This window comes from Ascaphus truei, chromosome 4 (assembly GCF_040206685.1).
Source record: "Ascaphus truei isolate aAscTru1 chromosome 4, aAscTru1.hap1, whole genome shotgun sequence".
NCBI lineage: Eukaryota > Metazoa > Chordata > Amphibia > Anura > Ascaphidae > Ascaphus > Ascaphus truei.
Genome location: NC_134486.1, coordinates 354469921 through 354483435, shown reverse-complemented (window position 1 = coordinate 354483435; position 13515 = coordinate 354469921). Strand labels below are relative to the sequence as shown.

General features: G+C 44.9%; 1 protein-coding gene across 1 annotated transcript in view; it reads left to right on the top strand.

Moving 5' to 3' along the window:
- The window catches only part of LOC142493738 (EARP-interacting protein homolog), a 61430-nt gene extending 48312 nt beyond the window's left edge, over window positions 1–13118 (top strand). The window contains exons 2-4 of the mRNA XM_075598281.1: window positions 4246–4413; window positions 9244–9411; window positions 12171–13118. Of these exons, the coding sequence (XP_075454396.1) occupies window positions 4246–4413; window positions 9244–9411; window positions 12171–12345 (511 nt within the window). The 3' untranslated portion in view covers window positions 12346–13118. The remainder of the gene's footprint in view (window positions 1–4245; window positions 4414–9243; window positions 9412–12170) is intronic.
- Window positions 13119–13515: the final 397 nt, after the last annotated feature.

Below are 13515 nucleotides of genomic sequence, written 5' to 3'. Positions count from 1 at the left end.
CACGTACAGAAGATCGGTGTTCAATCAAAGAAACAGAGGGAGACCTGTCAAAATGGAGGATCTGTACAGCACAGAAGGTCCAGGATGGCAGGGAAGGAGAACCACAAGAATGGAGGATCTGCATAGAGCAGAAGGTCCAGGATTGCGGTCATGTGAAGAACAGACTACAGAAGAGACTTTTGTGAGTTTGTTATGGAATGGCGTGAAAGCCGTGGCTGCGCCGTGTTTGTCGTGTTTTTGTTCTCGGGATGATACCCCTGAGAATAATGAGCAGGACAGTGTGCTTCGATGGGAGGAACAAAATGGACTTTGTTATACACCAATTAACAGACAGCCAGACGTTGCCTTCAAGGAAAGAAAAGACAGTGAACGAAAGGACAATGCTTACCAAAATGGCGGTTCCCGCTTCCCCGGGACGCCGCGTGGGCATACTGCAGAAAGTCTTGCAACTTTGCAGTTTGCTAATTGTTGGCCAGGATTGGCGCCAACGAGAAAACTCCACCCCGCTGAGGAGTTTGGCGCGAAAGCTGGAGCCGCGCCCTCATGGACTATGACTCACTCCGCACCTGTGCTGGGTCAGCCTACAAATCTACGAGACATCCCCCTAGTTTCAACCAGGGGGAGTGGTTTGCGGTTACACCGGATGTCGACAGAGAAAATGGGAGGAAGGGTTGCTACATCAGCCCATGCCTTTCAGTTGCGAAGAGCCATTGATCAGTATAGACCTCTGAGACGAGTGCCTCCGCTGGTAAAGATGGCTGAAGCTGCTGACAAAGTGGACCAAGGTCCTGTGATTTCCACTCACCCTTATTCGGCTCCAGGAGGCTTCCTGATAATCCGTGTGGAGGGTGTGGAGACTGTGGCGTGTCTTTGCCTGCAGTGCAGACTGCCGGGCGGAGCCGTGGGCAGCGAGGCCCGATGCCCCCACTGTGGACTGCAGTACATGTGGCCAATGACCACATTCGTACCGGTGCAGGCGGTGGGAGTGGCCGGGAATGTCCCGATTCCAAGAGAAGAACAGCCGGGAGCTCTCTGGAACAAGAGTGCCAGTCCCGCAGAGTCGGAGCCATCATTAGTGCTTCCGATAGAGAAATCCAGTCATCGGAGAGGTGATCACCGAGGAGCCCATCGCCGGTCTCCTACCGGGATGCCTCGGCCGAATTGCAAACTGGAATCCTCGGATGAGGAGTGTGCAAGGCTGGCGAGTAAGACGGTCATCAGACGAGACTGTCATACCATTGGTACGCCATGGAGGGATGAAATTCCTCGTGGTGTGGAGACGCGGAGTCGAGTGTCTCCCGTACCGCGACCTCCCGATCGCCGGAGTCCCACTGCCGTGGTGACTAGTGGATCGGAGGCGGGTCGATCAACCCCGACCCTGCGAGGTGCTAAGACACCGTGCCTGTTGCAGAACCGAGGGGAGGAAGAGCCGGAGGAGCGAGTCCAGAGCCAGACTGGATCGCGTAGCAGAATGGCGTTGGAGGAGATCCTTGTGGAGGAAGAGATTCCGCTTGGGAATCCAACCGCAAGATGGCGTCGCAGCACGTGCGTGTGCGGAAGTGGTGCCGGAGGACCAGGGAGGCCCCGAGTGGGAGATGGTGCCGCCTCTGCGATCGAGCAGCGGGAAGCGATCCCCTATTATCCAGGGGAATGGGCGGTTGAACGGAAAGCCCAGGAGTCCCAAGGTTGAAGACAAAGATGGACTTTGTGGCGATGCTAAGGCAGGTACCGCTGGAGAGCAGGTCGAACCCCTGTCCGTGCCTACTGGTCGGTCCCGTCCCCAAACCCCGTCCACACCCAAGGTTAGTCCTACGGCCCTAGCTAAAGCCCCTGTACCCTTCCCTATCCTATTTGGATCTAGTTCCAGTTTAGGGTTGTCCGGGGAGTCACGGGGTCCTTTTGATGATCGGACTGGGAGCCTGGACTTGGGTACGTCGGATGATGGGTCGGAGGGAGGAGGGAGCATGTCCCGACAAGTGTCGGTGTCGAGTGATTGTCCTAGCGGGATGAGTATTACTGTTAGGAATACCTCTCACCGTAAGGGAGTTAATACCAGATCTGAGGGTACATCTGGAGTGTCTTCTGGTGGGCCTGATGAGGAGTCCCTAGAAGAGAATGTAGATTCTAGCTCCGAGGAACGGAAGGAGACTAGGTGGTGGGCCCCCTTGTACGAGGGGTATGTCTCGTGGTTTGACCGCACCCGCTTTATTTTAGAGAGGGAGGGGGTGGTTGATCACTGGTGGGCTGCCGGGGATTTTGATGATGAATCCTACCTTAGGGCTCTAAGGGTACGATGGGACCGTATACAGGCAGGCCTAATTATTCCTAAGGGGTCCGCAGGGTTAGATGATCCGGTGGAGACACATGAGCCCCTATCATGGGTGTTGCCCGGGAAGGCTGGTCAAACCAGTTTAACTAGGGCTTGCAGAGCTGAGCGAGCTATCATTGCCAAGTACAGGAAGTCCCATGGGCTTGATTACCCCTATGTCCCTGAACCTCTAATGACAGAGATGGAGGAGAATAGGGAGAGATGGCTCAAGAATGATATTCAGTATTATATCATTGAGAGAGGGGGAGCCATTAAAGGTATACAGGCCGAGCAGAGGGTAGCTCAATTGATGCGGGTCTGGAAGATAGGGCGCAGTGTACATATGCACAAGGTGGTGTACTGTAATGAGGGAGGAGTACCACGGGAATACAGCGTGACTGTGCATGATGCCGCGGGGCGAGAGGTGAAGAAGCCAGATCCTCGGCATTACTATTGAGTGTCCAATAGAGTGGTCTGTTGTTTCTTTTGCGCTCCCTGCTGGTCGGTGAGTGTACTGAGCTTTCATTATTATGTTCATGTAATGATGTTTGCTGTGTTATTTGTGTGTTCTTTTGCAGTGTTTCCTGGCGCAAGGTACACCAAATTTAGGTCCCAGCCGGGACGGTGGGTATTCACCAGGGGGAGTATGTAGCCATGCATAATAATGACTGCATACATCTTCTCTGTTAGCAGTAAGTCCTGGTACATACAGGCCTGCCCACAGTAGTTATGGAGGTTTTCCCTCACACCCAAGTGTGGTGCCCTGTGTAAGGATGGGAGTGGCTGTATGCTCTGAGTCCCTGGATAGTGACCTCAGAGATGCGCCTGCCCCCTGGAGTATAAAGGGCACAACACTGACAGTTAGTGTTGTGGTTCGGAGCAGAGAGTAACCCGAAGGTACCGAGAGGAAGTAACACTTTTGTGACCCTAGTGCAGTAACTAGCGGCAGCAGAGGGATAGATTAAGTTTGTCTATGCCACACTGTGTCCAGGGACCTGGCACAGCGGTGATCTCCCTAGGAGAAAGGGAATCCCACTTCAGTACGGGAGGGCGTACCTGGCAAAGGGACATCACGGAGAGATGTGCGGCTAGAGCTGGCAGCTGCATGGGGCAGTCTGCTACATCCCTGTACTTAATAAAGATGTCCTTGAAAACAAGAACCCCACTGTGTGAGTGTGAGCTTACTCGACAGTGGATGGCACCAAGAAGGAGTTCCTCACCAGGACCATCTCCCTGCGGAAGCATAGATCCTGATGAGGTGGAGGCGCTGCACATGATGTAAGTTGGACTCGTACCCACTACCTCAGCTACCTGTCCTGATTGACATCCCCTAATAACATCAAGCGGGAGACTCAAGAGTCCTGTTACTGCAGGTGCACCACCACACACGCCTTGTAATGGGGGACTGGTTAGACTACACGGGCCAATATGAGATTGGGTGGGTCAGGCCAGAGGGAACACCCGTTACATTTGCATACCCTCAGGTGGTGGCAGTGGATAGGGGTTAATATTAACTCACTGGAGGTACCTTGCGGAGGAGAAAAGTGAGTTGGCTAGAGTAGCTGTGTGTATTAACCCTGGTTGCATATCTATGTCACATGCTCACTTTTATGCTGTTCGTGGCGGTGTTATATTGGGACAGATTGAGGAGAGAGAGAGAACTCATTTGAGGGACCTTTGCAGAGGTGAAGAGTGGGGCAGTTAGTGAGCTGTGTACTAATTCTGGATCCTGTGGAGGAGATATTGTCCATTTGACAGACTTTTGCGGAGGTGAAAGGTGGGAGCGCTCGCGAGCGGCAGTATTAACCCTTGTCCCGTATGCAGGTCGAGTGCTAGCAGTGTGCTGTACGTGACATGCTCTATTTCCAGGCTAGACTAGTTAGTTAATGTTCGTGTTGGCTTCTATGTATCTAAAGAATGTTGTTATTCTATTCCAGACAGATATACTGCATTGATAATGCTCATGGACAGCTGGTTCGAGACCTAGACTTCAATCCCAACAAACAGTACTACTTGGCCAGTTGCGGAGATGATTGCAAAGTGAAATTCTGGGATACCAGGAATATTAATGAACCAGTGAAAACACTAGAGGAGCATTCTCATTGGTAATATTCACAGTACTTACAGTATGTTTTCAAGTGTTTATTTCTGTTACATGCACAGCAAGCTGTTCCTTTTACACTATGCTGCCTAGACACAGGCACAGATGGCCCAGGACTGAACTGAACATGTATGTGTTTAGCCAGACAATAGACTAAACACACAGCCAGACTAGTTAGCAGAAGGAGAAACCGCACACAAATATATGTGTACCTGTATCCACACAGATCCACACATACTGAAGCAAAGGCAGTGATAAGGACACAATAACCATCAATTCTAAAGTCTCTGAATGCTGCCATCTTTGGCACTGAGTTCTCTAAGAAGTTTATTGAGAAAATCCTTAACAATTTTCGGCACCTATTCAGTGTGCTGTGATACTATCTAGTCATCACTAGAGTCTAGGCGCAAAGTTCACCTTTCCTGTCTTGCCTTTAAATACTTTATGGGCAAGCTACCCAGCTATCTGAACAAGCTCCTCACCCCTACAACATGCAGCACTTATCCCTGAGATCAGACTCCAAAAGACTGTTCATGGTCCCAAGGCTCAACAAAGTATCCGGACGTTCCTCCTTCTACTACCGTGCACCCCAAAACTGGAACAACCTACCAGAGACTCTCACATCCACCACCAGTTTAAGTTCTTTCAAATCTAAGGTTGTCTCACATTTTAATCTGGTCTGTAACTGTTTCATACGCCCATAATATATATTTTCTTTAACTGTGCACGCAATGTCTTGTATATAATTTATTCCCTGTTCATTTATGTAACTGTATTTGTAACCATGTATTATTTGTTTTACTCTGTGCCCAGGACATACTTGAAAACGAGAGGTAACTCTCAATGTATTACTTCCTGGTAAAATATTTTATAAATAAATAAATAAAATAAACTATTTCAGGCAAATAGAGCCAACATTTTCCCAAGCAAGGGAAGTGGAGCTTCAGTGCTTTGGTCCAGAACAGCGTAGCTATGGTGAAGTAACCCCCTTTTAGCCTAGTGTCATGTAGCCTGAAAGTCTGTTCCTGGTTTTATTAGAAGAGTGCCTTTTGTTTTCCTTTTGTAAGATTTTGTCAGTGATAGTGGACCACAGTGGAAATAAAACTGCCAGTCTAGAGTAATTGTACAATAATAGAGCAAAATTGGGAAAAGGGATCTCTTTGGAGCCTGAGAATTGAGCATGTTGTATGTTTTTTATCCTTTCACTCTCCATGGGCCCTACAAATAGGTGTGTTAAGATAATTATGTTTCATGGCTAATGCCACTTTGTCAAAACAAACAAGAATCTGATACATGTTTTTGAAGATTTAGCAATCTGTCCCGTTTCTTTTTCTGTTTTTGCTCCCGTAACAGCAGGCAGGAATGCACTCTTGGTGTAGTTTGCAAGACAATACAGCAAAATATTTTTGCATGATATATATTATTAAGGCTGGAACGACTTATTTTGTCATTTTCATGTAGTATAAAGTTCATGTAGATTTTCCTAGTGACCGTTTAGATATTTTGGTTTTGTCTGTACTTAAACTAGCAATACTGATGCTCGAACCAACATAGAATTTGAAAACTGTTAGGTAACATTTGGATAGGTGGGGTTTAAGAATAGCTTTTTCTTAAGATGTATTGGATTCTTTGCACATTGTCATACAGTACCTTTTATGATATATTATAAACTTATTTTAGGTAAATTAATATTTTCCATTATTAAGTAATTGAACAATGGCATGGAAAAAAGCATTTACCAACTAAAACCTTTCCAATGATTTTTCTACAAACTCGTTATGTTGGATTAAGAAACGTAATTAAAGCGCATCGGAATGTACAATGATAACATTCACCAGCACATAACAATCCATATTATTAAATGTAAAGGCTCAATAGCTACTGTATATTTCTACCAACAGGATGTATATGCCTGAATCAAATACATTTAGTATTCCAAATGTTAATCTAACCTCATTTCAAGAAATGAAAAATAAGACATTTCTAGCAAACGTTTAATGCACATGTTTGAAGAGCAGTGATAATACAATTGAAATTATATGACTGCTGTAACAGAGTTTTGCCTATAAGATCTTATTTGTTACTTGGAGAAACAGAATTAGGATGATTTATGTATGGGGCAATCCCTTTTAAAAGCAAAGACCAAAATATGCCAGTGACATGTTTAAGGGGTTACATCTGGGTGATGCATTTTTACCCAAAATTCAAATCAAAATCCATCACAAATTCTTGGCTGTACATGGGTGGGGGGGGGAAACGTGATAGAAAGCTATAGTGTGTGTGTGTGTGTGTGTGTGTGTGTGTGTGTGTGTGTGTGTGTGTGTGTGTGTGTGTGTGTGTGTGTGTGTGTGTGTGTGTGTGTGTGTGTGTGTGTGGAGAACTGTATTCATGTAAGTGCTGCTGAGTTGGGTAACATTTGTCAAACACCCTTTTAAGACCTGATCCAGTAGATGAAATATCACGCAACCTGAAACCCATTAAACATATCTGACTGTGATTCTTTGAGATTTGGTAGTAGTGGCACGCCAATGCGTAGAACAATAGGCAGTGTGCGTAGTCACGGTGCGTAATCCAGGTGCTCAAGCCCAACTATGTCTCAAATCTGTTCCAAATCTGGGTCCTTACGATTCCATGTCAAGAAATAAATAAGCAGAGGCACACCGGTGTTGCCTTACACAAATCTTCTCTGTATTTAAGTCATATCAGGAGCAGGTACAATAGTTGTAACATTTTGAGGTCTCTGCCCCTTAACATGGATTGGCTTATCCGAAGAAGGGGCTGAGACCCTGAAATGTTGCAAGTATTGTACCGGCTCCTGATATGACCTAAATACAGAGCAAAGTTGCATAAGGCAATACGGTAACTGTATGCCTCCACTCAGGGCCACGTGTAGATTTTCCCGGGCCCAGGACTACAGTTCTTACTGGGGCCCCCCTCCCTCCCGATCCCCATTTCACAACTCGCGAGCCCCCTCTATTTTCCTCCCTCTTCCCACGAATTTCTCTCTCCTCCGTCTCACCTCTCACTCTCTCCATGAATTACCCACTCATTCAATCCACCCGCCTCACATGTATTTCTCGCCCCTGTGTCTTACTCCCTCTTTTCCTCACTCACCCTGTCTCTCCTCTCACTCTCCCCCCTCTCTCCTCTCACTCTCCCCCCTGTTAATTACCCCACTCAAGCCCCCTCCTCAGACTCATTCTCTCCCCCTCACACATTCCCTGCACAAAATATACCAAAAAAACCCACCCCAATGCAAAAAACATCCCACCCCCAAATACATACAAAAAAATCCCCATCCCTCAAATATATACAGCCCCCAACCCCCCTCCCAAATATATACAAACCCCCCCTCCCAAATATATACAGCCCCCAACGCCCCTCCCAAATATATACAACCCCCCCTCCCAAATATATACAAACCCCCCCTCCCAAATATATACAGCCCCCAACCCCCCTCCCAAATATATACAAACCCCCCCCAAATACATAAAAACAACACCTCCCCAATACCTATAACCCCCCATACATATATAAAAAACAAATGCATATTACAAAAGTCCCCCAATGCTCATATAAAAAAGCCCCCAATACTCATATATCCCCCCCATGCTCCTATAAAACAAAAAACCCCAATGCATCTTAAAAAAAAAAAAAAAAAAAAAAAAAACTCCAGTACATATTCAAAAAACAATACATATTAAAAAAAAAAACCTGTACATATTAACCCCCCCCCCAGTACATATTAAAACAAAAAAAATCAGTACATATTAAAAAAAAAAAAAAAAACAGTACATATTAACAAAAAAAAACAATACATATTTTAAAAAAATAGACTTACCTTGGTTGATGGTCAGGCAGGGCCTGGTGACTGCCAGGGGGGGAGGTGAGAGGGGGGGTGGGGTCGACTGCCGAGGGGGGTATGACTGCCGGGAGGAGGCGGGTGACTGCTGGGGATGTTTGACTGCCAGAGGGCAGGGGGTGACTGCCGGGGAGGGTGAATGCCGGGGGGGGGGGGATCGACTGCCGAAGAGGGGATTGCCAGGGGGGGGACTGCCGGGAGGAGGCGGGTGACTGCTGGGGATGTTTGACTGCCAGAGGGCAGGGAGTGACTACCGGGGAGGGTGACTGTCGGGGGCGAGGGAGGGATGAGTGAGACTGCAGGGGAGGGGGCGACTGCCGAGGAGAGGGCTGTTCGGGGGATGGGAGTGACTGCCGGGGGGCCCGGTGGCCGGACGGAGCAGTTGCTGCCGGGCCCCGCCTCTCCCGACCTGCAGACCTCTTCTTCTTTCTGTCCCACGCCGGACCTTCTGACTTAAGCGTGCATCGGGCCTCCCACTCATGGCGCCGCGCGCCGGAAGCATGGCCAAGCTTAATTCAGGTGCGCCGACGTCAGAGAGGCCCATCATGCACTGACGTCAGAAGGCCCAGCGTGGGACAGAGAGAGAAAGAGGCCTGCCGGTGGGGAGAGTCGGGGTCCGGCGGCAACTGCTTTGTCCGGCCACCAGGCCCCCCCCGCCACTGGGCCCCCCGCAACCATCGGGTCGGGACACTTGTACCGGCTGTCCCTCCGTCTCGGTGGCCCAGTCTTCACTGATATAAAATAAATAACTGACTGTGAGTACATGAAACGTGGACGTTTTTAGATTCCTGGTTTCTGAAATGATGACTGTCTGTGTGATGCATGTGGACAGTATTTTTGTATCTTCCTCTTATAAAATATTTAGACTAACACATTTTGTCTCTTATCAAAAATGCATGTACCGCAGTTTCCGATTTGTCAAGCTATTGTTAATTACTGTTCCTTTGCTGTTTCTTCTGATTTGACTCCTAGGGTTTGGAGTGTGAGGTATAACCATTCTCATGACCAGCTCGTCTTGACAGGCAGCAGCGATAGCAGAGTTATTCTTTCAAACATGGTATCCATCTCTTCTGAACCATTTGGTCACCTTGTAGATGATGATGATTTGAGTGATCAAGAGGACAACCAACAGGAGGAAAAGTATGATTTGTTTTGTTTTATTATTTTGTGTCTTGGATTTTGCAGGTCAGGTCCAATTCCCCTCCGTCACTCAGCAGGGATTAAGATTCAGGCGAGCAATATAGAGTCAGTGGTTGTATTGGTGAAAGAGAAGGTCGTTCATGGCTCTCCAACTGGTGGCCACAGGGCCTTGGTGCAGCCCTTGGACTCTCTACGCCTGGCAATTTCATATGATTAGGTTAGGCAGCTGAGTGCAGTTTTTCACACTGAAACTCAACTTGCAAGTTAAGATACTGTAAACATATATGGTACACATGTTATATATGCTTGCAAAATGTTGAAATATATTATTTTCCAGTATTTAAATGTAAAAACAAATAAACTCAAAGCACATAAATCCTTAGAATACATGAGTGATAAGTGAATGAATAAGTAGCTAATAAGTGAGAACCAAATAAAAAAAATATATAAAAGGATAAATGATTAATACAACCCCTTCTCAGGTTCTGAGGTGCTTCTCCATCAGAAGACCCTCCACAAGGTCTTGCAGCAGTTTGTATACAGGAATTGGAGTGCAACTCAAAGGAACCACATGCAGGGTAGAAAAGAAACACAAAGAGTGCAATCCTGTGAGATACAGTATACACGATCTAGTAAGAAGGTAACAGATGCACTCACAAGCTGAATGGATGAAACAGGCACATATTGCACTCAAACTGGGCAATCAGCTGCAGGTCTTGAAAATACGACATCCAACTTCAGTGGGGAAAAAAAGTCTTGCACCCATTGATGTTACAGGGATATCCAGGGTGGCTGTACAATGCTAAAAGCAGGAAAATCGCTTTTTAGTCGAGCTGGACAATAATCACTTAGATCCTTTTTGTCTATTGGTACGCCGGACTGTGGCTGTCCCTTCCATACTAGAAGTTGGTGCTGACCGCACGGAGCATTCGCTGTTGCGGAGGAGGAGTTTGGGAGTGAACACCGGTGGGGGTCTGAGGCGGCGTCCGCATTGTGACTCTGGGTGGTTTAAAAGTGATTTCCCTGCTTGAAGCATTACACAGCCATCCTGGATATCACTGTAACATCAATGGGTGCAAGACTTTTTTTCCCCACTGAAGTTGGATGTCGTATTTTCAAGATCCTGCAACTGATTGCCCAGTTTGAGTGCAATATATGTCTGTTTCCTTCACCCAGCTTGTGAGTGAATCTATTACCATTCTACTAGATAGTACATAGGTTTATACTGTAGGTTGAACTTGATGGACGCATGTCTTTTTTTTCAACCTCATCTACTACAGTATGTAACTATGTAACATACTTTATCAATACCCGACTAGCACTAGAGATATCCACCTTTAAGGCCCACCTTAAGACACACTTGCTTAAAGAAGCATATGAGTAGCAGCTTGGCTAATACTATACACATGATACATAAAGCTTGGCCCCCTGCAGACGCACTTACCAGAACGCCCTCCTACTGTCTCTGTACGTTCTTCCTACCTACCAATTAGATTGTAAGCTCCTCGAACCAGTGACTCCTCTTCCTAAATGTTACTTTTATGTCTGAAGCACTTATTCCCATGATCTGTTATTTGTATTATTTGTTATTTATATGATTGTCACGTGTATTACTACTGTAAAGTGACATGTACATTAATGGCGCTACATAAATAAAGACATACATACATCACACAGAATTGCACGATTTGTGTTTCTTTTCTACCCCACATGTGGTTCCTGGGAGTTGTGCTCAATTCTTGTATACAAGTACTTACAGTAAATGTATCTAAAATCACATTACAATAAGCTTGTGTTCCCTTTACTCCTAAATGTTCTAATCTGGCCCCTTTGAAGAATTAGTTGAAGTGCCTTGGTTTAAAGACTCTGCCATTAATTCATGTACACTTTCTGTAATGTTAATCTAAGTGATGCTGCTACTTCTAGACAGGCAGGTAGATGAACTATGGACCATAAGCACTAAAGGGTGCTACACTTTAACTCGCCCTTAACTCCCATTTAAATGAATCAGAACATCTTTTAGTGCATATGGGCCATAGATGGCTTGGAATAAAATTCAAGGAGGTGGAATCTGAATAGAAAGGAGAGAATGATAATAAATAGCAAGTGAACAAAGATCATAATGGATAAGGGATTTATTAAAGACAATTATAAGTTGCCATTTGGCAGTTGTGCCCATACAGCTGACTTCTGATGTCACTGGATCAATAACCCACATCATGGGCATTTCATTAAAATAAGCACTATGCATTGATTGTGCAGAAGGTGATGAATCGATAATATTTTAATTTTGCTATCTCATTTCCCACACATTGCTAGAAATGCTGGTGCTTGCATCAAAGTAGAGTGATTATTGTCCAGGACTAGAGGTAAAGATAAAGAAGGATTTATCAAAGTCTCTATACGTAAAGATTCCATTTCTGTTGCTGTCAAATGAATTGGAAATGTAGGTTTAAGCATTGGAACAACTGATTCTTTATAATTGATTAAAAAAAATTGGTAGCAATCCATTTATCTGGGGTATATTGCTGGTCCTCTCTGACGGAGAACAGGTTAAAATACAGTTACATTTTAAGACCCCTTGCAAATGTAATGTTTGACATGAAAACTAGACAATGGATATTTTATAATGATCAATGACCACAAGTCATCCTGTCAAAGTCTTTACTGTGTCTGTCATTTCTGTTCCATACAATTACCATGTTGGATAAAATCAGTGACATTTGTTTTTCCCAGTTAATTGCATTTTTTCCTTCTAGAACAAAAGAACCACTTCCGGACAGCATAATAGCTACCTATGAAGAACATGAAGACAGTGTGTATGCAGTAGAATGGTCTTCTGCCGACCCCTGGCTATTTGCTTCTTTAAGTTATGATGGAAGGCTTGTTATTAACAGAGTACCAAGAGCACTCAAATATAACATATTATTGTAATCTATTTGGCTGCTTGAGTTGAATGATTGTGTGTCTCTACTAGCTTACAGTAGTTACTGTTTTTGGAGACTTGAGTACTGTAAATCTGTAATATGTGTTATTGTGTTTAGTTATTGCAAGCATTACAAATAAATGACAAAATATAATACAATCAACGGTTTCTATTTTCTTCTGGAAGGTGCTTTTATGTGTTGTAATAAAAATAATGTCTATAAATGATAATGATAAATGGAGAAGGAGTGGCTCATTGAGTATGGACAATGACTGTAACAATTCCCGGTGTCATCTCCTTGTGACCTTGAGCAAGTCACTTTATGTACCTGTGTCTCAGGCACCACAAACATAGATTGTAAGCTCATCGGGGCAGGGTGTAAAATTCTGTAAAACAATTCCTATGTGCTGCGTACCACATACTACACTGTAATTGTGAAGCACTCTGAGTCCCATTGGGAGAAAAGTGCTATATGAAATAAAGTTGTTATTATTATAATTAGGCAAAAGGTATGTGATAATGAAGGAAATGGTTATGAACAGATGTTTACATTTGCCAGTACAGTGCCTGAATGCCTTCACATTGCAAAGGAAGTGATCCCAGTGTGTAAATGTATCTGATCATTTACAGGAAGTTGTGACCGACTTTAAGTAATCATGCAACAAATTCCTGAAACTCGTCTAGAATCTAACTCTTACCAACCATTGCTTCTTAGACAATATTGTAATATATATTGATACTACCGAGAATGCTACTGACATAATAAAAACATATATATGCACCGTTGTCATCAGTTTCTTTGCTTTGTGAAATGTTGATTTGGTGGATTGTACTAATAAAGCATTTAAGGCGGGATATTCATTAAACTGTGACACTGCCGGTGGCACTATCGTATGGAAACTATCATTGACTTCAATTGGCGTTTCCATGAAATAGTGCTAGAATTGGCACGATCATAATATTCATTAAGATGCGAGTTTGCAGATTGCCTGGATAATCACGGACAAGAAATCTTGCCTCCCTCAGGTAGGATAGAAAGACCAGTTTAGGAGATGGCTACTAATTTAGGAGAAGGCCCATTGACTTGTACACCTCCATATAGATTAACCAGTACTCCACAGGGTGAGATACATCTGAAAACACCTGGGATATCTAGTAAATATGCTAATACATATGTA